Source organism: Bufo bufo, chromosome 1 (genome assembly GCF_905171765.1).
Source record: "Bufo bufo chromosome 1, aBufBuf1.1, whole genome shotgun sequence".
NCBI classification, from domain to species: Eukaryota; Metazoa; Chordata; class Amphibia; order Anura; family Bufonidae; genus Bufo; species Bufo bufo.
This window is the reverse complement of record NC_053389.1, coordinates 345,651,902-345,678,290: the sequence shown is the minus strand read 5'-3', so window position 1 is coordinate 345,678,290 and position 26,389 is coordinate 345,651,902. Positions and strand designations below refer to the sequence as shown.

The window sequence follows — 26,389 nt, the reverse complement described above, 5'->3', positions numbered from 1 at the left end:
GCACGGTGGATTGTGTTCACTGACAATGGTTTCTGGAAGTATTCCTGAGCCCATTCTGTGATTTCCTTTAAAGTAGCATTCCTGTTTGTGGTGCAGTGTCGTTTAAGGGCCCGGAGATCACGGGCATCCAGTATGGTTTTACGGCCTTGACCCTTACACACAGAGATTGTTCCAGATTCTCTGAATCTTCGGATGATGTTATGACCAGTTGATGATGATAGATGCAAAGTCTTTGCAATTTTTCGCTGGGTAACACCTTTCTGATATTGCTCCACTATCTTTCTGCGCAACATTCTGGGAATTGGTGATCCTCTACCCATCTTGGCTTCTGAGAGACACTGCCACTCTGAGAAGCTCTTTTTATACCCAATCATGTTGCCAATTGACCTAATTAGTGTTAATTGGTCTTCCAGCTCTTCGTTATGCTCAAATTTACTTTTTCCAGCCTCTTATTGCTACTTGTCCCAACTTTTTTGGGATTTGTTGACACCGTGAAAATTGGAATCAACGTATTTTTCCTTTAAAATGATACATTTACTCGGATTAAACGTTTGATCTGTCATCTACGTTCTATTACAAATAAAATATTGACATTTGCCATCTCCACATCATTGCATTCAGTTTTTATTCACAATTTGTTTAGTGTCCCAACTTTTTTGGAATCCGGTTTGTATATAGGAAAGAATGTTTCCTAACAATTTTTCCTCTAAAATCAATTTTTTTCTTTGGTTTTCTGTGTATTATTGTCAGTCTGTAATAGTGGCATACTAGTCGGACAACATTGTTCCCAGCATCGACCTGGGAGTCCAAGATGCATCCAGACATCTTCCCCATGCTGTTCCCGAACCATTTTGGTGGTGTTTCCATCAATTTCTGACCTTTTCCTATGAACCAGACACCCTCCCCTCTTTAGAGCAGGGGATGCCTGGTTTAATGCTCGGGTTCTCCCATTGACTTCCATTATGCTCGTTAGAGCACCCGAGCATCCCGATGTGTTCGGCCTGAGCCCCTGAGCACTATGGTGCTCGATCAACAATACTTTATTGCCAAATCTCTGCCCCGTAGAGAGTGTCTGTCACTGGATAGGATGACGGATCTCTCATGCACAGTAGCCAACAACTACCTTGGATTAACATTAATTAAAATGTACAATATGCCACTTTGTTAGTTAAACTGATATTCTTACCATTTCTCGTTGCAGAACAGATCTATTTCACTGTTCTAATTTACTGAAATGTTAATTTCAGGAGCTTTTTCTTGATATTTTAATTCGGACTAGAGTGAAACAAAAAAAGAAAACATTTACTATATACATTGTGATATACTGTAAAAAAAAATACTTTTTATATGGATTTTCCAGCTCTCAATTCTAAATATTAAATCTAATATCTATATACTATAATACTTTTTAAGTCACTTATCTGCTCTTTCTTTGTTGTTGTTGCTACCTGGAAACAAGATATTGCCGATATATCTATTATTCTTGCTATGGTATGTGTGAAGTACTTTGAATGCACAATGGTGTACTATTCTGAATGTCACCATTACTACTAGAGAAGGTTTTACTACTAGAGAAGGTTTTACTACTAGAGAAGGTTTTCAAAAATTCTATATGTTGCATCGCCTAATTTTTCAAAAACATTTGCTTCGATCTGAATTAATTTGTCATGAAGCATGATTTTACAGTACGTCTGAATGACAGGCAGGTCACATATATGTCTGTGCACATCATCATGCAGGCCACCAACATTCCTAGTTAACCCCTAGCTAAACAAACAAAATGCATACAGCAAATTAAAAAAAGACAAAAATGCTGCGTGCCCCTGCTTGTGTCCCAATGACTCTTTAGTGGAACAAAATAAGAACATAGAGGCAGCACCAATAAAGTAGTCGAGAAAAAAAGGTTGTTTTAATCCATGTTATGGCAGTGCAAACACACGCGTTGGAATCCCTTCTGTAGAATGTCTGTGCCTCACTAGTAGGCTTAGTTCATACTTCGCTTATTTGCTCTGTAATTGTCAGCCTTAGGCCTCCTGCACACCGTTTTGCATTCCGTTTCCGTATTTCTGTTTTTCTGTTCCGTTTAAAGATAGAACATGTCCTATTATTGCCCGCAAATCACGTTCTGAAAAAAAACGGAACACATACAGAAATGCATCCATATGTCTTCCGTTTCTGTTCCGTTTTTTGCAGAACCATCTATTGAAAATGTTATGCCCAGCCCCATTTTATCTATGTAATTACTGTATACTGTATATGCCATATGGAAAAACGGAACGGAAAAATGGAACAGAAACGGAAACACAACGGAAACAAAAAACGGATTTGTGAAAAACGGACTGCAAAACACTGAAAAAGCCATACGGTCGTGTGCAGGAGGCCTTAAGCAGATATGGGTTAAACCCACAGAAAATATACTTGGTTCCTGAATTTGCCGCACAATAAGTAATGGTAATAACTGAGCAAATAACAGAAGTGGGAAGTCCGAGTTATAGGTCAATGTTAGCGTCAGGTATAATTTATTGGTGTGGACTTAACCGTGCAGTGCCCTAAAGTTCAAGGAGTGGACCCATTATAGTGGGGAGGGTTTCAGCAGTAAGGCTGTGTTCACATTACTGTTATCTGATCCATCAGAAGAACAGCCCTAAAACATCAGACCCTGAATCAAAATTCAAACAAAGATTGTACAAGTTTATATGTTTATTTTGTTTTAATTCAATATATCATCCAAGCCATTCTTGATGCCATAAGCTGGGGGAGACTATTTCACAGATAGTAATGGCTTGTCACCACTAGGGATCAAACCTGTGTTTCTCCAACCAGACATGAATTGTCCATTGGTCTTTTGAGGGGACTTTCGACTGACTAGTGTTTTACCATATTTATTGTATGAGCCATTTATTTATTTTCACAAATGTATCATGTTGAACCCTACAAAACTCTTAACAATATACATCCAATAAATCACTTGTGGATATTATTTAGAGGGGTTTTCTGGGAGTTCAATTTTTATGGCCTATCCTCAGGATAGGTCATCAATATATAATGTGCGAGGGTCCAACTTCAGTGGGCATTGTGGCCTCCTCATAGCATACCAAGTACAGTGTCGTAAATGTGTAGCAGCTAAACTTGGTATTGCAGCCCAGACCCATTCACTTGAATGGTATGGAGCTGCAAATAGACCATGTGCCAATGAATGTGATGTCAATGGCAAAGGAAGAGGCCTTTGTGCTTACTAGAGAACCATGGCCTCTTCAAACAGTTCATCGGTGGCAGATCCGGGAGTCAGGCCCCCACCCATCAGATACTGATGACCTATCATCAATAGTGAATTCCTTTAACTAACAAACAAGGTATAAATGAATATTTAGCCACTGAAAGTAATTAATATATTTTGTCCACATTCTATGATGAATGCATTTAATAAAATGTTTACTTACATCTTCACTGTCAGTTGAATCTGAATCTTCTGTCTTAGGTTCTTCATCAGTGACAACTTTCCCTGGTAATATGTCATCCAGCCAGCTTAGATCATGTAAAGAGAAAATATACTCCATAGCTTTCCGTATGCCAGCAAGAGCCAACAGCTGAAATAGGTAAAATACAGATTGAGAAAATACTCAGCTTTTGGAATAGCTGGCAGACTTTGACTGCAGTCTTTGTTGTAAAGCCAATAGCAGGCATAAGGCAGCCAGAAATCAGTAAATACGACTTCATCCTAATCCATCCTAAATAAAATTGAGTTCAATGAGTTCATATACATTTCTTCATGTGCTTTCACAGACAGATAACCAAGTAGATTTAAAAAAATTCTCATTAAAATCAGTAATGTTCAACTAATATAATAATCTCATAAAAACAAAGCCTGGTGCTTAAATAGGGACATGTCAGGGCCAGGCTATTATTGCCTCATATATTACTATTGATTATATGGTGCTCGCATTTCTCTCCTCCTTGACTTTGTTTTGATTACTAATGTCTGATCTCGATGAACCCACATTTGGGAGAAAACATGTCAAAAAGCTTTTATTAAAGAATTGTTTGTTGCAATCACAAATGGGGGGAATTTATAAAGAATTGTGTTTCCGATAACAATCTTAGGGCTCATGCACACAAACGTATTTTCTTTCCGTGTCCGTTTCATTTTTTTGCAGAGACATTCATGTATGCGGAGACATTCATTTCAATGGGTATGCAAAAAAAAACTGAAGTTACTCCGTGTGCATGTCCGTTCCGCAAAAACATAGAACGCGTCCTATTATTGTTCGCATTATGGACAAGGATAGGACTGCTCTATCTGGGGCCAGCTGTTCCGTTCAGCAAAATACGGACCACAAAATACATATGGTCGTGTGCATGAGCCCTTAATGAAAGAAAATATGCTGATGTATGATGCATCAAAATTATTAAAACTTTTTTTTCTTTTACTTAGGCCTCATGCACACGACCGTTGTGTGCATCCGTGGCCGTTGTGCCGTTTTCCATTTTTTTTCGCGGACCCATTGACTTTCAATGGGTCCGTGGAAAAAACGGAAAATGCACCGTTTGGCAGCCGCATCCGTGAGCCGTGTTTCCTGGCCGTGAAAAAAATATGACCTGTCCTATTTTTTTCACGGCCAACGGTTCACGGACCCATTCAAGTCAATGGGTCCGTGAAAGAACACGGATGCACACAAGATTGGCATCCGTGTCCGTGATCCGTGGCAGTAGGTTAGTTTTTATACAGACGGATCCGAAGATCCGTCTGCATAGAAGCTTTTTCAAAGCTGAGTTTTCACTTCGTGAAAACTCAGAACCGACAGTATATTCTAACACAGAAGCGTTCCCATGGTGATGGGGACGCTTCTAGTTAGAATACACTACAAACTGTGTACAAGACTGCCCCCTGCTGCCTGGCAGCATCCGATCTCTTACAGGGGGCCGTGATCAGCACAATTAACCCCTTCAGGTGCGGCACTTGAAGGGGTTAATTGTGCTGATCACGGCCCCCTGTAAGAGATCAGGGCTGCCAGGCAGCAGGGGGCAGACCCTCCCCCCCTCCCCAGTTTGAATATCATTGGTGGCCAGTGCGGCCCCCCCCCTCCCTCTATTGTAATAATTCGTTGGTGGCACAGTGTGCGCCCCCCCCCCCTCCCTCCCTCTATTGTAATAATTAGTTGGTGGCACAGTGTGCGCCCCCCATCGGCCCCCCCCTCCCTCTATAGCATTAACAACATTGGTGGCCAGTGTGCGGCCTCCCATCTCCCCCCCCCCCATCATTGGTGGCAGCGGAGTTCCGATCGGAGTCCCAGTTTAATCGCTAGGGCTCCGATCGGTAACCATGGCAACCGGGACGCTACTACAGTCCTGGTTGCCATGGTTACTTAGCAATAGTACAATAGTAGAAGATTCATACTTACCTGCTGCTGGCTGCTGCTGCGATGTTCGTGTCCGGCCGGGAGCTCCACCTACTGGTAAGTGACAGGTCTGTGCGGCGCATTGCTAAATGAACTGTCACTTACTAGTAGGAGGAGCTCCCGGCCGGACACGAACATCGCAGCTCCCAGGTAAGTATGAATCTTTTACTATTGTACTATTGCTAGTAACCCGCTGCCACCAATGATCGGGGGGGGGGGGGGGGAGATGGGAGGCCGCACACTGGCCACCAATGTTGTTAATGCTATAGAGGGAGGGGGGCCAATGGGGGGCGCACACTGTGCCACCAACGATTTATTACAATAGAGGGAGGAAGGGGGGGGGGGGCGCACACTGTGCCACCAACGATTTATTACAATAGAGGGAGGAAGGGGGGGGCGCACACTGTGCCACCAACGAATTATTACAATAGAGGGAGGAAGGGGGGGGGCCGCACTGGCCACCAATGATATTCAAACTGGGGAGGGGGGGGGTCTGCCCCCTGCTGCCTGGCAGCCCTGATCTCTTACAGGGGGATATGATAGTACAATTAACCCCTTCAGGTGCGGCACCTGAGGGGTTAATTGTGCTGATCACGGCCCCCTGTAAGAGATTGGATGCTGCTAGGCAGCAGGGGGCAGTCATGTACACAGTTTGTAGTATATTCTAACTAGAAGCGTCCCCATCACCATGGGAACGCCTCTGTGTTAGAATATACTGTCGGAAATGAGGTTTCACGATCTAACTCATATCCGACAGTATATTCTAACATAGAGGCGTTCCCATGGTGATGGGGACGCTTCAAGTTAAAATATACCATCGGATTGGAGAAAACTCCGATCTGATGGTATAAAAGGGACTCCAGACTTTACATTGAAAGTCAATGGGGACGGATCCGTTTGAAATGGCACCATATTGTGTCAACGTCAAACGGATCCGTCCCCATTGACTTGCATTGTAATTCAGGACGGATCCGTTTGGCTCCGCACGGCCAGGCGGACACCAAAACGACTTTTTTTTTCATGTCCGTGGATCCTCCAAAAATCAAGGAAGACCCACGGACGAAAAAACGGTCACGGATCACGGTAAAACGGAACCCCGTTTTGCGGACCGCAAAAAAATACGGTCGTGTGCATGAGGCCTAAGAGACACAGGGCTCTTCAGGAGGTCCATGTGCCAGAAAAAGATGTACGGCAACGGCATTGTACGCCATCAAGAAGTTGACAAATATTTCAGGTGTAATGTGCACCAATTTTCTGCCCCCCCCCCCCCAAAAAAGAAAAAAACCAACGTTTTTTCTGCCAGTGTACGGGCCGTTTTTTTGTGTTCTGTATACGGTCCGTATACGGAACCATTCATTTCAATGGTTCCGCAAAAAAAACGGAATGTGTTCCGTATGCATTCCGTTTCCGTATTTCCGTTTTTCCGTTCCGTTGAAAGATAGAACATGTCCTATATTTGGCCGCAAATCACGTTCCGTGGCTCCTTTAAAGTCAATGGGTCCGCAAAAAAAACGGAACACATACGGAAATGCATCCGTATTTCTTCCGTATCTGTTCCGTTTTTGCTGAACCATCTATTGAAAATGTTATGCCCAGCCCAATTTTTTCTATGTAATTACTGTATACTGTATATGCCATACGGAAAAACAGAACAGAAACGGAAACACAACGGAACTCAAAAACGGAACGACGGATCCTTGAAAAACTGACCGCAAAAAACTATAAAAGCCATACGTATGTGTGAACGAGGCCCTAGGCCTCTTTCTCACAGGCGTCATGGATTTGGGCCATAAGTTATAAGGGGAAATAATAGCATTCTTAATACAGAATGCTTAGATATAGGCCTCATGCACACAACCGTTGTGTGCATCTGTGGCCGTTGTTCCGTTTTTGTGACCTGTCCTATTTTTTTTGACGGACAACGGTTCACGGACCAATTCAAGTCAATGGGTCCGTGAAAAAACACGGATGCACACAAGATTGGCATCCGCGTCCGGGATCCGTGGCAGTAGGCTACTTTCACACAGACGGATCGCAGATCCGTCTGCATAAAAGCTTCGTGAAAACTCAAATCCGACAGTATATTCTAACACAGAGGCGTTTCCATGGTGATGGGGACGCTTCAAGTTAGAATATACTAAGAACTTTGTACATGACTGCCCCCTGCTGCCTGGCAGCACCCGATCTCCTGAGGTTAATTGTGCATATCATAGCCCCCTGTAAGAGATCAGGTGCTGCCAGGCAGGAGGGGGCAGACCCCCCTCCCCTTTATTTAACTCATTGGTGGCCAGTGCGGCCCCCCTCCCTCCCCAGTATTATATTCATTGGTGGCCAGTGCGGCCTACGCTCTCCCCCCCCCCACCTAATTAAAATCATCTTCCCCCATCATTGGTGGCCAGTGCGGCCTCCCCTCTTCCCCCCCCCAATTAAAATCACTTTCCCCCATCATTGATGGCCAGTGCGGCCTGTCCTCTCCCCCCCCTAATTAAAATCACCCCCCCATCATTGGTGGCCAGTGCGGCCTCCCCTCTCCCCCCCTCCCTACTTAAAATCACCCTCCCATCATTGGTGGCCAGTGCGGCCTCCCCTCCCCCCCTAATTAAAATCACCTTCCCCCATCATTGGTGGCAGCGGAGAGTTCCGATCGGAGTCCCAGTTTAATCGCTGGGGCTCCGATTGGTAACTATGGCAACCAGGATGATTGCCATGGTTACTTAGCAATTTTTAGAAGCATTATACTTACCTGCGATGTCTGTGACCGGCCGGGCGCTCCTCCTACTGGTAAGTGACAGGTCTGTGCTATAGGCAATGCGCCGCACAGACCTTTTACTTACCAGTAGGTGGAGCGCCCGGCCGGTCACAGACAGCGAAGGTAAGTATAATGCTTCTAAAATTGCTAAGTAAGGCCTCTTTCACACGACAGTATGGCTTTTTCAGTGTTTTGCGGTCCGTTTTAAACGGATCCATGTTCCGTTTTTTGTTTCCGTTGTGTTTTCGTTTCCGTTCCGTTTTTCCGTTCCGTTTTTCCGTATGGCATATACAGTATACAGTAATTTCATAGAAAAAATTGGGTTGGGCATAACATTTTCAATAGATGGTTCCGTAAAAAACGGAACGGATACGGAAGACATACGGATGCATTTCCGTATGTGTTCCGTTTTTTTGCGGACCTATTGACTTGAATGGAGCCACGGAACGTGATTTGCGGGCAATAATAGGACATGTTCTATCTTTTAACGGAACGGCAAAACGGAAAAACGGAAATGGAATGCATACGGAGTACATTCCGGTTTTTTTGCGGAACCATTGAAATCAATGGTTCCGTATACGGACCGTATACGGACCGTATACGGAACGCAAAAAACGGCTCGTAAACGGGGGGAAAAAAACGGTCGTGTGAAAGAGGCCTAACCATGGCAACCAGGACTGCAGTAGCATCCTGGTTGCCATGGTTACCTATCGGAGCCCCAGCGGTTGAACTGGGACTCCGATCGGAACTCTCCGCTGCCACCAATGATGGGTGAAGGTGATTTTAATTAGGGGGGGGGAGAGGGGAGGCCGCACTGGCCACCAATGATGGGAGGGTTATTTTAAGTAGGGAGGGGGGGAGAGGGGAGGTCGCACTGGCCACCAATGATGGGGGGGTGATTTTAATTAGGGGGGGAGAGGACAGGCCGCACAGGCCATCAATGATGGGGGAAAGTGATTTTAATTGGGGGGGGGAGAGGGGAGGCCGCGCTGGCCACCAATGATGGGGGAAGATGATTTTAATTAGGTGGGGGCGGAGAGGGTAGGCCGCACTGGCCACCAATGAATATAATACTGGGGAGGGAGGGGGGCCGCACTGGCCACCAATGAGTTAAATAAAGGGGAGGGGGGTCTGCCCCCTCCTGCCTGGCAGCACCTGATCTCTTACAGGGGGCTATGATACGCACAATTAACCCCTAAGGTGCGGCACCTGAGGGATTAATTGTGCTGATCACAGCCCCACCAATGAGTTAAATAGAGGGGAGGGAGGAGGGCCGCACTGGCCACCAATGAGTTAAATACAGGGAGGGGGGTCTGCCCCCTCCTGCCTTGCAGCACCTGATCTCTTACAGGGGGCTATGATATGCACAATTAACCCCTAAGGTGCGGCACCTGAGGGATTAATTGTGCTGATCACAGCCCCCTGTAAGAGATCAGGTGCTGCCAGGCAGCAGGGGGCAGTCATGTACACAGTTCTTAGTATATTCTAACTTGAAGCGTCCCCATCACTATGAGAACGCCTCTGTGTTAGAATATACTGTCGGATGTGAGTTTTGACGATCTAACTCAAATCCGATGGTATATTCTAACATAGAGGCGTTCCCATGGTGATGGGGACGCTTCAAGTTAAAATATACCATCGGATTGGAGAAAACTCCGATCCTATGGTATATTAACTCCTGACTTTATATTGAAAGTCAATGGGGGACGGATCCGTTTGGAATTGCACCATATTGTGTCAACGTCAAACGGATCCGTCCCCATTGACTTGCATTGTAAGTCAGGACGGATCCGTTTGGCTCCGCACGGCCAGGCGGACACCAAAACGACTTTTTCTTCATGTCCGTGGATCCTCCAAAAATCAAGGAAGACCCACGGAAGAAAAAACGAACACGGATCACGGACCTACGGATCCCGTTTTGGCGGACCTTAAAAAAAAAACGGTCGTGTGCATGAGGCCATACAGGGAGTGCAGAGTTATTAGGCAAGTTGTATTTTTGAGGATTAATTTTATTATTGAACAACCACCATGTTCTCAATGAACCCAAAAAACTCATTAATATCAAAGCTGAATATTTTTGGAAGTAGTTTTTAGTTTGTTTTTAGTTTTAGCTATTTTAGGGGGATATCTATGTGTGCAGGTGACTATTACTGTGCATAATTATTAGGCAACTTAACAAAAAACAAATATATACCCATTTCAATTATTTATTTTTACCAGTGAAACCAATATAACATCTCAACATTCACAAATATACATTTCTGACATTCAAAAACAAAACAAAAACAAATCAGTGACCAATATAGCCACCTTTCTTTGCAAGGACACTCAAAAGCCTGCCATCCATGGATTCTGTCAGTGTTTTGATCTGTTCACCATCAACATTGCGTGCAGCAGCAACCACAGCCTCCCAGACACTGTTCAGAGAGGTGTACTGTTTTCCCTCCTTGTAAATCTCACATTTGATGATGGACCACAGGTTCTCAATGGGGTTCAGATCAGGTGAACAAGGAGGCCATGTCATTAGATTTTCTTCTTTTATACCCTTTCTTGCCAGCCACGCTGTGGAGTACTTGGACGCATGTGATGGAGCATTGTCCTGCATGAAAATCATGTTTTTCTTGAAGGATGCAGACTTCTTCCTGTACCACTGCTTGAAGAAGGTGTCTTCCAGAAACTGGCAGTAGGACTGGGAGTTGAGCTTGACTCCATCCTCAACCCGAAAAGGCCCGACAAGCTCATCTTTGATGATACCAGCCCAAACCAGTACTCCACCTCCACCTTGCTGGCGTCTGAGTCGGACTGGAGCTCTCTGCCCTTTACCAATCCAGCCACGGGCCCATCCATCTGGCCCATCAAGACTCACTCTCATTTCATCAGTCCATAAAACCTTAGAAAAATCTGTCTTGAGATATTTCTTGGCCCAGTCTTGACGTTTCAGCTTGTGTGTCTTGTTCAGTGGTGGTCATCTTTCAGCCTTTCTTACCTTGGCCATGTCTCTGAGTATTGCACACCTTGTGCTTTTGGGCACTCCAGTGATGTTGCAGCTCTGAAATATGGCCAAACTGGTGGCAAGTGGCATCTTGGCAGCTGCACGCTTGACTTCTCAGTCCATGGGCAGTTATTTTGCGCCTTGGATTTTCCACACGCTTCTTGCGACCCTGTTGACTATTTTGAATGAAACGCTTGATTTTTCGATGATCACGCTTCAGAAGCTTTGCAATTTTAAGAGTGCTGCATCCCTCTGCAAGATATCTCACTATTTTTGACTTTTCTGAGCCTGTCAAGTCCTTCTTTTGACCCATTTTGCCAAAGGAAAGGAAGTTGCCTAATAATTATGCACACCTAATATAGGGTGTTGATGTCATTAGACCACACCCCTTCTCATTACAGAGATGCACATCACCTAATATGCTTAATTGGTAGTAGGCTTTCGAGCCTATACAGCTTGGAGTAAGACAACATGCATAAAGAGGATGATGTGGTCAAAATACTCATTTGCCTAATAATTCTGCACGCAGTGTAGATATAGAAATAGGACTGATGGGGTTAAAAAAATAAAAAATAATTTAACTCACCTTAATCCACCTGTTCGCGCAGCCCGGTTTTTGTTTTAACCCCTCCAGCCCTATTTTACTAAGCATTCTGTATTAAGAATGCTATTATTTTCCCTTATAACCATGTTATAAGGGAAAATAATAATGATCAAGTCTCCATCCCAATCGTCTCCTTGCAACCATGCGTGAAAATCGCACCGCATCCGCACTTGCTTGCGGATACTTGCGATTTTCACTTAGCCACGTTCACTTCTATGGGGCCTGCGTTGCGTGAAAAACGCACAAAATAGAACATGCTGCTATTTTCACGCAACACGAAAGTGATGCGTGAAAATCACCGCTCATGTGCACAGCCCTATAGAAATGAATGGGTCCGAATTCAGAGCGGGTGCAATGCGTGAGGCGCGGAAAACTCGTCCGTGTGAAAGAGGCTTAAGGCCCCTTGCAGACGAGCGTGTCCGGATTATCCAGTAGGTACGCAATTTCAGTCAGTTTTGACTGTGATTGTGTTTTTATCGCGCGGGTGCAATGCGTTTTGGACGCGCGTGATAAAAAACTGAATGTGGTACCCAGACCCGAACTTCTTCACTGAAGTTCAGGTTTGGGTTTGGGTTTGGTGTTGTGTAGAAGGTCAAAAAATAAAAAATAAATTAACTCACCTCCTCCAATTCATCGCGTAGCTGCCGGTCTCCTGTTCTTTCTTCAGGACCTGTCAAAGGACCTTTGGTGATGTCACTGAGCTCATCACATGGTCCAATCACATGGTCCATCACCACAGTGATGGACCATGTGATTGGACCATGTGATGTGACGTCACCACGGGTCCTTTAGCCGGCAGCTCATGATTAAAGAAGTAAGAAGAGATCGGCAACTACGCGATCAAGAGGAGGAGGTGAGTTAATTTTTTTTATTTTTTAACCCTCAATTGACCTTCTACTAAGCATTCTGCATTAAAGAATGCTATTATTTTCCCTTATAACCATGTTATAAAGGGAAAATAATACAGTGAATAGACTGTCATCTTAGCAACCATGCGTGAAAATCGCACCGCGTGCGGATGCTTGCGATTTTCATGCAGCCACCATTCACTTCTATGGGGCCTGCGTTGCGTTGAAAACGCACAGTATAGCGCATGCTGAGATTTTCACACAACGCACAAGTGATGCGTGAAAATCACCGCTCATGTGCACAGCCCCATAGAAATGAATGGGTCCAGATTCAGTGCGGGTGCAATGCATTCACCTCACGCATTGCACCCGCGTGGAAAACTCGACCGTGTGAAAGGGGCCTTAGAGTGGTATATAAAGCACTCTCTTGTCTTTTATTTTTTTTGTTTTTGAAAAACTGTGTCAGTTTTTCATGCTGTTTTTTTTTTGCCAAAGTCAGACTTGCATCCAACAGGAATGAAAAATGTAAACCCATCCATTATGTTTCCTATTCCGTTTCAATCCACTTCTGGTGTTAGTCCAAATAAACTACATGAAAAACTGTAAGGCCTCATGCACACGAACGTTGTTTGGGTCCGCATCCGAGCTGCCGTTTTTGTGGCTCGGATGCGGACCCATTCACTTCAATGGGGCCGCAAAAGATGCGGACAGAACTCTGTGTGCTGTCCGCATCCGTGGCTCCGTTCCGCGGCCCCGCTAAAAAAATATGTCCTATTCTTATTCGTTTTGCGGACAAGAATAGGCATGTCTACAATGGGCCGCCCGTTCCATTCCGCAAATTGAGGAAGGCACACGGGCGGCTTCCGTTTTTTGCGGATCCGCGGTTTGCTGACCGCAAAAAATGGAACGGTCGTGTGCATGAGGCCTTTGTGTGACCCTGACTGATATTTTCTGGTTGTAGTTTTATTCTATCTTTTGTATATGTTTGTGGGGATAATCTTGCCTGAGCTGCTGTTAACAGCATTCACTGATCAGTTTTACAGCAGCCATATGAACCAGAGAAAATGGACGTGAGATGTTGTCACTGTGATTTTGTAGCAAAAAGGTCACAGAGAGGCAAAGAGCATTATCAATTATGTTAATGCTCCGTATCTCTGCTGTCCGGAACGTGGCTTGGCTCTCTTTCACGCAGCGGATTATCCGCACAGGATCCGCTCGTGTGAAAGAGCCCTAACAATACCCAATTCATTGGTATATTAATAGATAGAAAAACATCAAGTGATGGATTTGACATTTTCCAAATTTTGAGGGAGAGGTTGGCTTTTCTATAACACCTTCATGCAAGCCGAGAACTATATAATCAGCTATGCCTTCATAAAGAGGAAGCGATGCAATTACGAAGGCAAATATTAACTCTTAACACAACACGACGAATAACAAATGTTAAAGTCCTAAAATATTAATTTAACCCACATTAAATCCAGACACATAACACGCATTAAATATGCACATAGGGTAGATTTATCAAACTGGTGTGAAGTAGAACTGGCTTAGTTGCCCATAGCAACCAATCAGAGTCCACCTTTCATTTTTCACAGCTCCTTTGGTTGCATTTTTCACAGTCTGATTGGCTGCTATGGTCAACTAAGCCATTTCTACTTCACACCAGTTTGATGAATTTCGCCCATAATCTGCATAGAAGAAATAGGCAAGTAAATCTAGATAAATTACGGAACATATATTGATTGCAATTGCATGCAATATCATCAGAATATGCAGGGGTTTCCATATGCTCATGTGAAAGCGGCCTATGTCTTTGTATGCTCCAACCCTGGTTTTGCCTTGCAATCACTGATGGAAGTCAATGACCCAAACACTGACGTGTGAATAAGGCCTCATGCACATGACCCTTCCTGTTTTGCGGTCCGCAAATTGCGGATAGGCAAAACACGGAAGCCGCCCGTGTGCCTTCCGCAATTTGCGGAACGGAACAGGCGGCCCATTGTAGAAATGCCTATTCTTGTCCACAAAACGGAGCCATGGAACGGAGCAACGGATGCAGACAGCACATGCTGTCCACATCTTTTGCGGCCCCATTGAAGTGAATGGGTCCGCACCCGAGCCGCAAAAACTGCGGCTCGGATGCGGACCAGAACAACGGTCGTGTGCATGAGGCCTAAGGCTTAATTCTCTTTTTATAGCTATAATTGCACATACCATCTCCTCAAACAGCTGATCGGCACCCATCTGATATTGATGTCCTGTCCTGAGGATAGGTCATCAATAGTAAAATCCCGGAGAACCTCTTTAATTTTTCATTCTATTACATTTTGCAGTCACATATAATCCAAAAAATGTGTGTCTGATTAAATTTAGTATTGTACGTGCTGCCATGAACCTTAGCAATAGTGATCAAACTAGAACTTGAATAGACAATAAATTTATCAACAAATTGGGTAAGGTTACCATCAGTGGGAAGATAATTGCTGCCTCAGTTGATTTCAGTATCCATAAGATAATCAAACAAGTTAGCTGAATCAGAGTAAAGAAATGGACTTTTCGCAGTGGAACATGGCGAAGGTATATTAGGTCCGGCTGATGCTTAGATGGAATAAAGAGTAATTTCAACCGCTCTGTGAACTTAAAAAAACAACAAAATAAACAAGTTGTGTACAAATGAGTGAAAATCATACATAATTTGAGAGCGGATTCGCATACACATTTTTATTGGCTTTTTCAGCATTTTTGTTTTCTTGGTGCAGTTTTTGTTGATCCAGATTTTTTGCTACTATTTTATTTATTTTCAATTTGGTGGCATTTTTGGTGTTTCTGGTGTGTTTTTTTAAACAGTATGTTAGAAGCAATGGTGTTTTTCATTCAAGGTAAAAAAAAAAACTAAAAATGCCATCCACACATTTGTTTTGAAAAAGCCAGAAAATGCATGCAGTATGTAAAAAAAAATTGCATGCTGTATCGATGGCATTTTTTAGTGGTCAGAAAACAGCAGTGCATAATTGTGTTTGAAGAAAGCCTAAGACCTCTTTCACACGGGCGAGATTTCCGCGCGGGTGCAATGCATGAGGTGAACGCATTGCACCCGCACTGAATCCGGACCTATTCATTTCTATGGGGCTGTGCACATGAGCAGGGATTTTTACGCATCACTTGTGCGTTGCGTGAAAATAGCAGCATGCTCTGTTTTGTGCGTTTTTTACGCAACGCAGGCCCCATAGAAGTGAAATGGGCCACGTGAAAATCGCAAGCATCCGCGAGCACGGAGATACCTACGAAGGTAACTATCAGGAATACACAGGTAACCAGGAACAACGGATGCTGGAACCTAGGACAGAACAGAACCAGAAGCAGATGCCTGCACCCCAAGCACAGTAGCAGCTAGGCGGCCCCAGGCAGAGCTGCACACGGATGGCGATTCCCCCTCCGGGGAACACAGGACCCTCTTCCGTAGGCAGACATAAAACAATTGTGATTGTTCCATTTCTTTTTTTGGGGTGTATTAATAGGAAAAAGAAGACGTCTTAGGGCTCGTTCACATGAACGTATTTTGCGTTCCCACGGGCCGTTTTCTGCATTCCGCATACGGTCCGTATACGGAACCATTCATTTCAATGGGTCCGCAAAAGATGCGGACAGTGCTCTGTGTGCTGTCCGCATCCATTACTCCATTCCATGGCCCCGCAAAAATTATGAGTCCTGTCCTATTCTTGTCCATTTTGCGGACAAGAATAGGCATTTCTATAATAGGCCTCTGCCATCCGTGTTTTGCGGATCCGCAATTTGTGAACCGCAAAAAACAGCATAGTCGCGTGAACGAGCCCTTAATCGCCATTCTGCGGTGCAGTTACATTGTACTACAGCCATTTATGGGGTGTATTGAAAGGAAATAAACATACATGCTATATATTAACCGTTCTGCGGTGAATTGTGATTGTTATTTTTTTTTTTATGTCCTAATTGGGGTGCTGTGGTTATGTTACATTGTACTACAACCTTTTTTGGGGTGTATTATTTTAATTTAATTCTTTTATTATACAGTATGTCAGACAGACAGACAGGTGACAGACCCTTCAAAGGGAATGAATGGGCAGTTGCCAAAATGATTCTATCGCAGGCAGAAGTAGCAGCAGAAGAAGGGGGGGGGGGGTGGAAGCAGGAGTTGCAGGGGAGGTGGAAGCAGGCCTTAGCTTCCAGTGTCATCTAGAGGTCATGTCTTAACCAGCAACCCAGCAGTGCTTCAATGGTTGACTCGGTCTTCGACTTTGTCGCAAGTGACATCAGACACCCCCAGCCAAGAGTCGATGGGTTCCTCTGACACAACACTTAGTTGGCATGGCCCGGAGCAGGCCCTGTGCCCCCAACTGTCCTCAACCTGCCTCTGTCATTTTCTGTTCCCTCAGCGCGAGAAGTATTATATGTAGTATGCTCGGCTCCACTTTTCAGCGAGGACACGCTACTAGAGGAGAGTCAGCAGCTACTACACAGCCAAGATCTGGAGGAGACATACGCCGCTTCCTCCGGTAGGCGGGCAAGTAGTGATGATGAGAGTCACGTGGGAGCAGGTGTTGCGAGTGGTCCAGCTCCTGGCCCTTAGACCATTGAGGGGGACATCAGTGACGTGCAGACAGTAGCAGATTATGATGATGTAGCCAATCGAACTTGGGAGCCGGGTGAAGAAGGGGCTTCCGCATCATCATCTGGAGAAGAGGGTGGCAGCTTTCGCGTGAGGCAGCGGCTGAGCCAGCAGTGTGGTAGCATGGCTGTGAGTCAGCAGGGAGGCAGCAGTGGGAGGTCAGGAGCCAGGTGTAGACCACCCGCTTTACAGGAGACTACCTGCACGGAAAGTAGCAGTGCAGGGGTTCACGAAGACAGAGGTAGCAGGCAGTCAGCGAGGAGTGTTGGGGGAAAATGCCATACTCAGCGGTGTGGCAATTCTTTGTTAGGCCGCCAGAGGAGGTGGACATGGCCATTTACTGAATTTGTGGGCAGAAGGTGAAGTGTAGCCAGGGTGCCAATGTTTGCACCACGGCCCTGCGTCAACACATGCAGCATCACCATAAAGTGGCCTGGGAGAACCGTGGCTCTGATGTGGTGGTCCAGCCTGCCGCAGCAACTGCTGCATCACCCAGTGGCACGCACCCAATTTCATGCAGTCAAGGCTCCACCACCTCAGCAGAAGGGAGCTGTCTGTCCTTCCCATCATCTGCTGGTCCTGATGTTCCTGCTCCTTGTCAGTCATTCTGTCAGCAATCAATCACCAAAGCGATTGACAAGAGACAACAGTATGCGTGCACTCATCCAACAGCACATAAGCTGACTGTGCTCCTGGCCAAGTTGCTGGTGCTGCAGTCCCTCCCTTTCCAAGTGGTGGACTCTGCACCTCTCAGAGAACTGATGGCTTGTGTCAATCTGAGATGGAGAGTCCCAAGCCATCATTTATTTGCGAAAAAGGCAGTACCAGCTCTGCACACATATGTAGAACAGAAGGTGGGCCAGTCCTTGAGCCTGTCGGTGTCTGCCAAAGTGCACGGCAGCGCTGACGTCTGGAGCTGTAACTACAGTCAAGGAAAATATATGTCCTTTATGGCCCACTGGGTAAATGTGGTTCCTGCCTAGCCACACCAGCAACTTGGCCAGGTTACGCTGCTTCCACCTCCACGTTGCCAACGCTGTTGGTCCAGCAACAATGTCCACATCTGCCTCCTCATCCTCCACCGTGTCCTCAGCCTCCACTGCATGGACAATTCACAGTGCTCCTCCAGCATACAACATGTGCAGGGCATGGCGGTGATATGCTGTTCTGCCCCTAGTTTGCTTGGGCAAACGGAGTAACACAGGGGAGGAACTACTCTGTGTCCTTCATAAAAAAAATCGAATCCTGGCTTTCTCCTCGACAACTCAAAATCGGAACCATGGTGACTGACAACGGGAAGAACATTGTGTCGACACACCCTCCTTGAGCTACAGGGGCAGAACAGCATCCACCAACATAGGCTGATATGCAACGTTTCCATCCGTTGGAATTCCACCCTCCATATGTTGGACCGATTATATAAACAGAGAAAGGTCATAAACAATTTCTTGATGATACAGGCGGACAGAGGTACTCCCAGGTGTAACTTCGATGTTAGCCAGTGGCAGCTCATGCGTGACACCTGCCAGCAATGTCAGCAATTTGCTGACCTCAAAACAAACAACGGTCGTGTGCATGCAGCCTAAGGCTGAGTTTACATTTGAGTTATTTGGTCAGTTTTGGCCCCATAACTGCCCAAGTAAGTGAAGTGTGTAGTGATTCTAAGGCCCCTTTCACACGAGCGAGTTTTCCACGCGGATGCGTTGCGGGAGGTGAACGCACAGCATCCGCACGGAATCCTGACCCATTCATTTCTATGGGGCTGTTCACATGAGCGGTGATTTTCACGCATCACTTGTGCGTTGCGTGAAAATCGCAGCATGCTCCTCTTTGTGCGTTTTTCACGTAACGCAAGCCCCATAGAAATGAATGGGGTTGCGTGAAAATCGCAAGCATCCGCAAGCAAGTGCGGATGCGGTGCGATTTTCACGCATGGTTGCTAGGAGACGATCGGGATGGAGACCCGATCATTATTATTTTCCCTTATACCATGGTTATAAGGGAAAATAATAGCATTCTGAATACAGAATGCATAGTAAAATAGGGCTGGAGGGGTTAAAAAAAATAAAAAATCATTTAACTCACCTTAGTCCACTTGTTCGCGATGCCGGCATCTCCTTCTGTCCCTTTTACTGAATAGGACCTGTGGTGAGCATTAATTATAGGTCAAGGACCTTTGATGATGTCACTCCGGTCATCACATGGTACGTCACATGATCTTTTACCATGGTGAATCACCATGGTAAAAGATCATGTGACGTACCATGTGATGACCGGAGTGACGTCATCAAAGGTCCTTGACCTATAATTAATGCTCACCACAGGTCCTATTCAGTAAAGGGGACAGAAGGAGATGCCGGCATTGTGAACAAGTGGACTAAGGTGAGTTAGGGCTCTTTCACACTTGCGTTATTGTCTTCCGGCATAGAGTTCCGTCGTCGGGACTCTATGCCGGAAGAATACTGATCAGGATTATCCTAATGCATTCTGAATGGAGAGTAATCCGTTCAGGATGCATCAGGATGTCTTCAGTTCCGGTACGGAACGTTTTTTGGCCGGAGAAAATACCGCAGCATGCTGCGCTTTTTGCTCCGGCCAAAAATCCTGAAGACTTGCCGCAACGCCGGATCCGGGATCAATGCCCATTGAAAGGCATTGATCCGGATCCGGCCTTAAGCTAAACGTCGTTTCGGCGCATTGCCGGACCCGACGTTTAGCTTTTTCTGAATAGTTACCATGGCTACCGGGACGCTAAAGTCCTGACAGCCATGGTAAGTGTAGCGGGGAGCGGGGGAGCAGCATACTTACCGTCCGTGCGGCTCCCCGGGCGCTCCAGAGTGACGTCAGGGCGCCCCAAGCGCATGGATCACGTGATCACATGGATCACGTCATCCATGCGCATGGGGCGCTCTGACGTCATTCTGGAGCGCCCGGGGAGCCGCACGGACTGTAAGTATACCGCTCCCCCGCTCCCCGCTCCTACTATGGCAACCAGGACTTTAATAGCGTCCTGGGTGCCATAGTAACACTGAAAGCATTTGGAAGACGGTTCCGTCTTCAAATGCTTTCAGTACACTTGCGTTGTTACGGATCCGGCAGGCACCTCCGGCAACGGAAGTGCATGCCGGATCCCAACAACGCAAGTGTGAAAGAGGCCTTAAATGATTTAATTTTTTTTTTAACCCCTCCAGCGCTGTTTTACTATGCATTCTGTATTCAGAATGCTATTATTTTCCCTTATAACCATGTTATATGGGAAAATAATACAATCTACAGAACATCGATCCCAAGCCCGAACTTCTGTGAAGAAGTACGGGTTTGGGTACCAAACATGTGCGATTCTTCTCACGTGAGTGCAAAACGCATTACAATGTTTTGCACTCGCGCGGAAAAATCACGGGTGTTCCCGCAACGCACCCGCACATTTTCCCGCAACGCCCGTGTGAAAGAGGCCTAAGAGTGATGCCTTTCATCTGTGTGTTATACTGACTCACAGTACTGTTTCATTACCACAGCAGACTCAATATGCTTGTTTCTGCAAGGCACAGTGTTCTACACCACTATACAGGCTCTCTGCAGCCAGGAAATACAGTCAGGTCCATAAATATTGGGATTTTGACACAATTCTACCATTTTTGGCTCTATACACCACCACAATGGATTTGAAACTAACAAGAAATGCTTTAACTGCAGACTGTTAGCTTTAATTTGAGAGTATTTACATCCAAATCAGGCGAACGGTGTAGGAATTACAACAGTTTGCATATGTGCCTGCCACTTGTTAAGGGACCAAAAGTAATGGGACAGAATAATAATCATAAATTAAGCTTTCACTTTTTAATACTTGGTTGCAAATCCTTTGCAGTCAATTACAGCCTGAAGTCTGGAACGCATAGACATCACCAGATGCTGGGTTTCATCCCTGGTGATGCTCTGCCAGGCCTCTGCTGCAACTGTCTTCAGTTCCTGCTTGTCCTTGGGGCATTTTCCCTTCAGTTTTGTCTTCAGCAAGTGAAATGCATGCTCAATCAGATTCAGGTCAGGTGATTGACTTGGCCATTGCATAACATTCCACTTCTTTCCCTTAAAAAACTCTTTGGTTGCTTTTGCAGTATACTTTGGCTCATTGTCCATCTGCACTGTGAAGCACCGTCCAATGAGTTCTGAAGCATTTGGCTGAATATGAGCAGATAATATTGCCAGAAACACTTCAGAATTCATCCGGCTGCTTTTGTCAGCAGTCACATCATCAATAAATACAAGAGAACCAGTTCCATTGGCAGCCATACATGCCCACGCCATGACACTACCACCATCATGCTTCACTGATGAGGTGGTATGCTTAGGATCATAAGCAGTTCCTTTCCTTCTCCATACTCTTCTCTTTCCATCACTCTGGTACAAGTTGATCTTGGTCTCATCTGTCCATAGGATGTTGTTCCAGAACTGTGAAGGCTTTTTTAGATGTCGTTTGGCAAACTCTAATCTGGCCTTCCTGTTTTTGAGGCTCACCAATGGTTTACATCTTGTGGTGAACCCTTTGTATTCACTCTGGTGAAGTCTTCTCTTGATTGTTGACTTTGACACACATACACCTACCTCCTGGAGAGTGTTCTTAATCTGGCCAACTGTTGTGAAGGGTGTTTTCTTCACCAGGGAAAGAATTCTTCGGTCATCCACCACAGTTGTTTTCCGTGGACTTCTGGGTCTTTTGGTGTTGCTGAGCTCACCGGTGCATTCCTTCTTTTTAAGAATCTTCCAAACAGTTGTTTTTGGCGTGTTTTTGCAATCTCTCTGATGGGTTTGTTTCATTTTTTCAGCCTAATGATGGCTTGCTTCACTGATAGTGACAGCTCTTTGGATCTCATCTTGAGAGTTGACAGCAACAGATTCCAAATGCAAATAGCACACTTGAAATGAACTCTGGACCTTTTATCTGCTCATTGTAATTGGGATAATGAGGGAATAACACACACCTGTCTATGGAACAGCTGAGAAGCCAATTGTCCCATTACTTTTGGTCCCTTAACAAGTGGGAGGAACATATGCAAACTGTTGTAATTTCTACACCGTTCACCTGATTTGGATGTAAATACACTCAAATTAAAGCTGACAGTCTGCAGTTAAAGCACATCTTGTTCATTTCATTTTAAATCCATTGTGGTGGTATATAGAGGCAAAAATGTTACAATTGTGTTGATGTCCCAATATTTATGGACCTGTCTGTAGCTGTTTTTTTAATGTGATTCGCTACAAATAAATTCGTATCAAATCTTTTTGAAAAATTCGCTCATCTCTAGATAATACATAAGGGTGAGTTAAAAATTATCTACACTGTGGCTGTAGCATTTATTTAAAATTTTAGAAAAGACAAATACATGATTTTTTGACATAATAATCTTCCTACTCATTCCTGTGCAGCTTTAAACTGTGGTATGAGAAACAATGGCTGCCCCACTTGTGATTTAGACTGTTTGAGAAGGCAGCGGCGCTCCAGCAGAGCCGCGGCCTTCTCACTGTTTACCGCCGGCCCAGTGACGTCACGACTAGTATCACCTGGCCTTGGCTCGGCTAAACTTCACTTGAATGGAGCTTAGCCCCGCCAAGGCCAGTTGATACTAGTCGTGACGTCACTGGGCCAGCGGTAAACAGTGAGAAGGCCGCGCCGCTGCTGGAGCGCCGCTGCCTTCTGAAAACAGCTTATCGGCTGGGGTCTTGGGTGTCGGACCTCCGTCCGTCAGATGCTGATGATCTATCCAGAGGATAGATCATCAGTTAAAACAAACTGTAGAATCCCTTTAACCTGTTGGACACATGACGTACCGATACGTCATGATGCCTTGGTAGTTAAGGACACATGGCGTACCGATACATCATGTGTATTTCTGATTACCGCCGCACGGCACTCTGTGACAATGCCGAGGGGGGTCCTGTGACCCCCCCCCGTATCGGCGGTCACAGCAAACCGCAGGTTTCCCGGTTATTTGGGTATCTGGTGACAATACACCACCAATCACCATCCTTAGATCCTGTGAGGTGATGGTGATATCACCTCAAAGGATTGGTTCCTATTGGCTGCACAGGCGGGCGAGGGTTAACCCCCTCCAGCTCTCCTCTCCTCCTCCATTCTGCGTCCAGGAGCAAGGAGAGAGTGCAGCCTTGAGTTTTGATTTTTTGCGTACACGTACTGATTGTGGCCGGCACTCTTAGCGTCCGGCCACTGTTAGCGCATCGCCCACCCCACCGCTTTTTTTGCCTTTTTTGGGTTTTCAGTAATATTTTTTTTCTGTTAGGTTTAAGGCAAAGTCCGCAAACACCCGTGCCTCCACACACACGCACACTAATGTTTTCCACGCATATACACACACCAGCACACACACACTCCCCTACGCCCAGCTTGCCTCTGACTCCGAGAGCCCCAGTGAGGACTTTACTCTTGTCATCTGCGATGATGATGAGCCCCCATCTAGCGATGATGATGAGCCCCCAAGGCGGCGGAGACGCCGCCAGGCGGAGCAAGGGGACCGCCATGCCAGGGACCCTGTGGCCCACACTAGTACGAGCAGCTCTGGGGTTCGTACTAGTTTTCCGGCCCACCAGATAAGTCCACCTGAGCCCCCTACCGGTGAACTTGCATGGTGTACCCCAGAGGATTTTGAGCCTGTGATTCCTGATTTTGTTGGCCAACCAGGAATCCAGATTCTCACAGTGGGCTTCACTGAATATGACTATTATAGTCTTTTTTTCAGTGACCACTTTGTGAATCTGATGGTGGAGCAAACGAACTTGTACACCCAACAGTTCATTGCTCGACAACCGGGCTCCTTTTTGGCTAGGGCCAGTGTCTGGACTCCGGTCAGTGCAGCCGAGATGAGGACATTTTGGGGCCTCGTGCTGCACATGGGACTAGTCAAAAAACCCAGTGTCAGGCTGTACTGTGGTGGGGACATCTTCTACCAGACCCCACTTTACAGTACAGCCATGACACGCTCCCGTTTTGAGGCCATTCGGAAATGCCTGCATTATGCAGATAATGCAGCATGTCCCCCCCAAGGTGATCCTGCCTATGACCGCCTGTACAAAATCAGGCCGGTCATCGATCACTTTGGGGCCAAATCTTTGGAGGCCCATGTACCTGGAAGTGAGGTCGCGGTTGATGAGTCTCTCATTGCTTTCAAGTGGAGACTCATTTTCCGCCAGTATGTTCCCTCTAAGCGGGCGAGGTATGGTGTGAAGCTGTACAAACTTTTTGAGAGTACCTCAGGGTACACTTACAAGTTTTGTGTGTACGAGGGGTGAGATTCCCATATTCAACACCCAGAATGTCCCCCCACTCTGGGTGTTAGCGGGAAACTTGTGTGGGACCTTATGCACTCACCGCTAGATAAGGGTTACCACCTGTACATGGATAACTTTTATACTAGTATCCCCTTGTTCCAGTCGCTCGCCGCCAGTTCCACGTCCGCTTGTGGGACCGTGCGGAAAAATCAACACGGCCTCCCTACCTCCCCCTCCAGGTACCTATCCCCAGGGGTGAGACCCGTGCCCTTACCAGTGGAAACTTGTTGCTGGTCATATATAAGGACAAGAGGGATGTCCTTGTACTGTCCACAATTCACGGTAACGGCATCACCCCTGTCCCTGTGCATGGTACCGCGGCAATGGTCCTCAAGCCCGATTGTATTGTCGACTACAATCGGTATATGGGAGGAGTTGATCTCTCTGATCAAGTCCTCAAGCCATATAATGCCATGTGCAAAACCCGGGCATGGTACAAAAAAGTTGCGGTCTACTTGGTACAGGTTGCCTTGAACAAATGTCCCAGAGCGCTGGCAACACAGGGACATTCCTTCAGTTCTATGAGGCCGTCCTCAAGGACCTGATCTTTTCTGACCGGGAAAGAGCAGGCCGGAGTACCTCGGGAACTGGAGGCGCCCGGATTGTCCCTGGCCAACACTTTCCAGGTGTGGTCCCCCATACTGGAAAGAAGGGACGGATCCAAAAAAGGTTCAGAGTGTGTCATAGGAGGGGGATACGGAAGGACACCACCACTCAGTGTGACACGTGCCCCGATCATCCGGGCCTCTGCATTATTGGTTGCTTCAGGGAGTACCACACTTCCATGGAGTACTAAATTTATAATCCCCTTCCCCAATTTTTATTCCATTTAGCCACTGACAATCGAAAAAAAACTATGGTTCTCAGACACCCCCCAAAAATTTTTTTTTCAAAAATATTTTGTAAAAGTTAAATAAATAAAAAAGTTTAAATATCAGGTATCGCCACGTCTGTAAGAATCTGCTCTATAAAATTTCCCCATGACCTAACCCCTCAGATAAACACGGTCAAAAAAATTAAATAATAACGGTGCAAAAAAAGGTATTTTTTTTGTCACCTTACATAACAAAAAGTGTAATAGCAAGCGATCAAAAAGTCATATGCCCCCAAAAATAGTGCCAATAAAACCATCCTCTCATCCCGCAAAAAATGAGCCCCTACCTAAGACAATCGGCTAAAAAAAAAAAAAAACTGACTCTGGAGATACTAAAATGTTATTTTTTTGTTTAAAAAAGGATAATATAGTGTAAAACCTAAATAAATTTAAAAAAGTAGACATGTTTGGTATCACCGTGTCCGTAAGAATCTGTTCTATAAAAATGACCTAACCCTTTAGATAAACACGGCCAAAAAAATAAAATAAAAACTGTGCCAAAACAGCAATTTTTTTGGCAAATTTTCCATTTTAATCAGTTTTTTCCAGTAGCTAGGGTTAACAGCCCAAAAAAACTTTATATTTATTACGCTGATTCTGCAGTTTACAGAAACACCCCATATGTGGCCGTAAACTGCTGTATGACCAAACGGCAGGGTGCAGAAGGAAAGGAACGTCATATGGTTTCTGGAAGGCAGATTTTGATGGCCTTTTTTTTTGTCACCATGTCCCATTTGAAGAACCCCTGATGCACCCCTAGAGTAGAAACTCCAAAAAAGTTACCCATCTAAGAAACTGCACTCCGCAAGGTATTTAAAACTGATTTTACAAACTTTATTAACCCTTTAGGTGTTCCTCAACAATTTATGGCAAATGGAGATGAAATTTCAGAATTTCTATTTTTGGTAACCTTGCCTCACAAAAATGAAATATAGAGCAA

General features: G+C 45.5%; 1 protein-coding gene across 1 annotated transcript in view; it reads right to left on the bottom strand.

Moving 5' to 3' along the window:
• Positions 1–1,181: 1,181 nt before the first annotated feature.
• The window catches only part of SLC4A9 (solute carrier family 4 member 9), a 251,606-nt gene continuing 226,398 nt past the window's right edge, over positions 1,182–26,389 (bottom strand). Inside the window, exons 21-23 of the mRNA XM_040442704.1 lie at positions 15,056–15,229; positions 3,441–3,587; positions 1,182–1,275 (exon numbers count right to left, since the gene is read on the bottom strand). Of these exons, the coding sequence (XP_040298638.1) occupies positions 1,222–1,275; positions 3,441–3,587; positions 15,056–15,229 (375 nt within the window). The 3' untranslated portion in view covers positions 1,182–1,221. The remainder of the gene's footprint in view (positions 1,276–3,440; positions 3,588–15,055; positions 15,230–26,389) is intronic.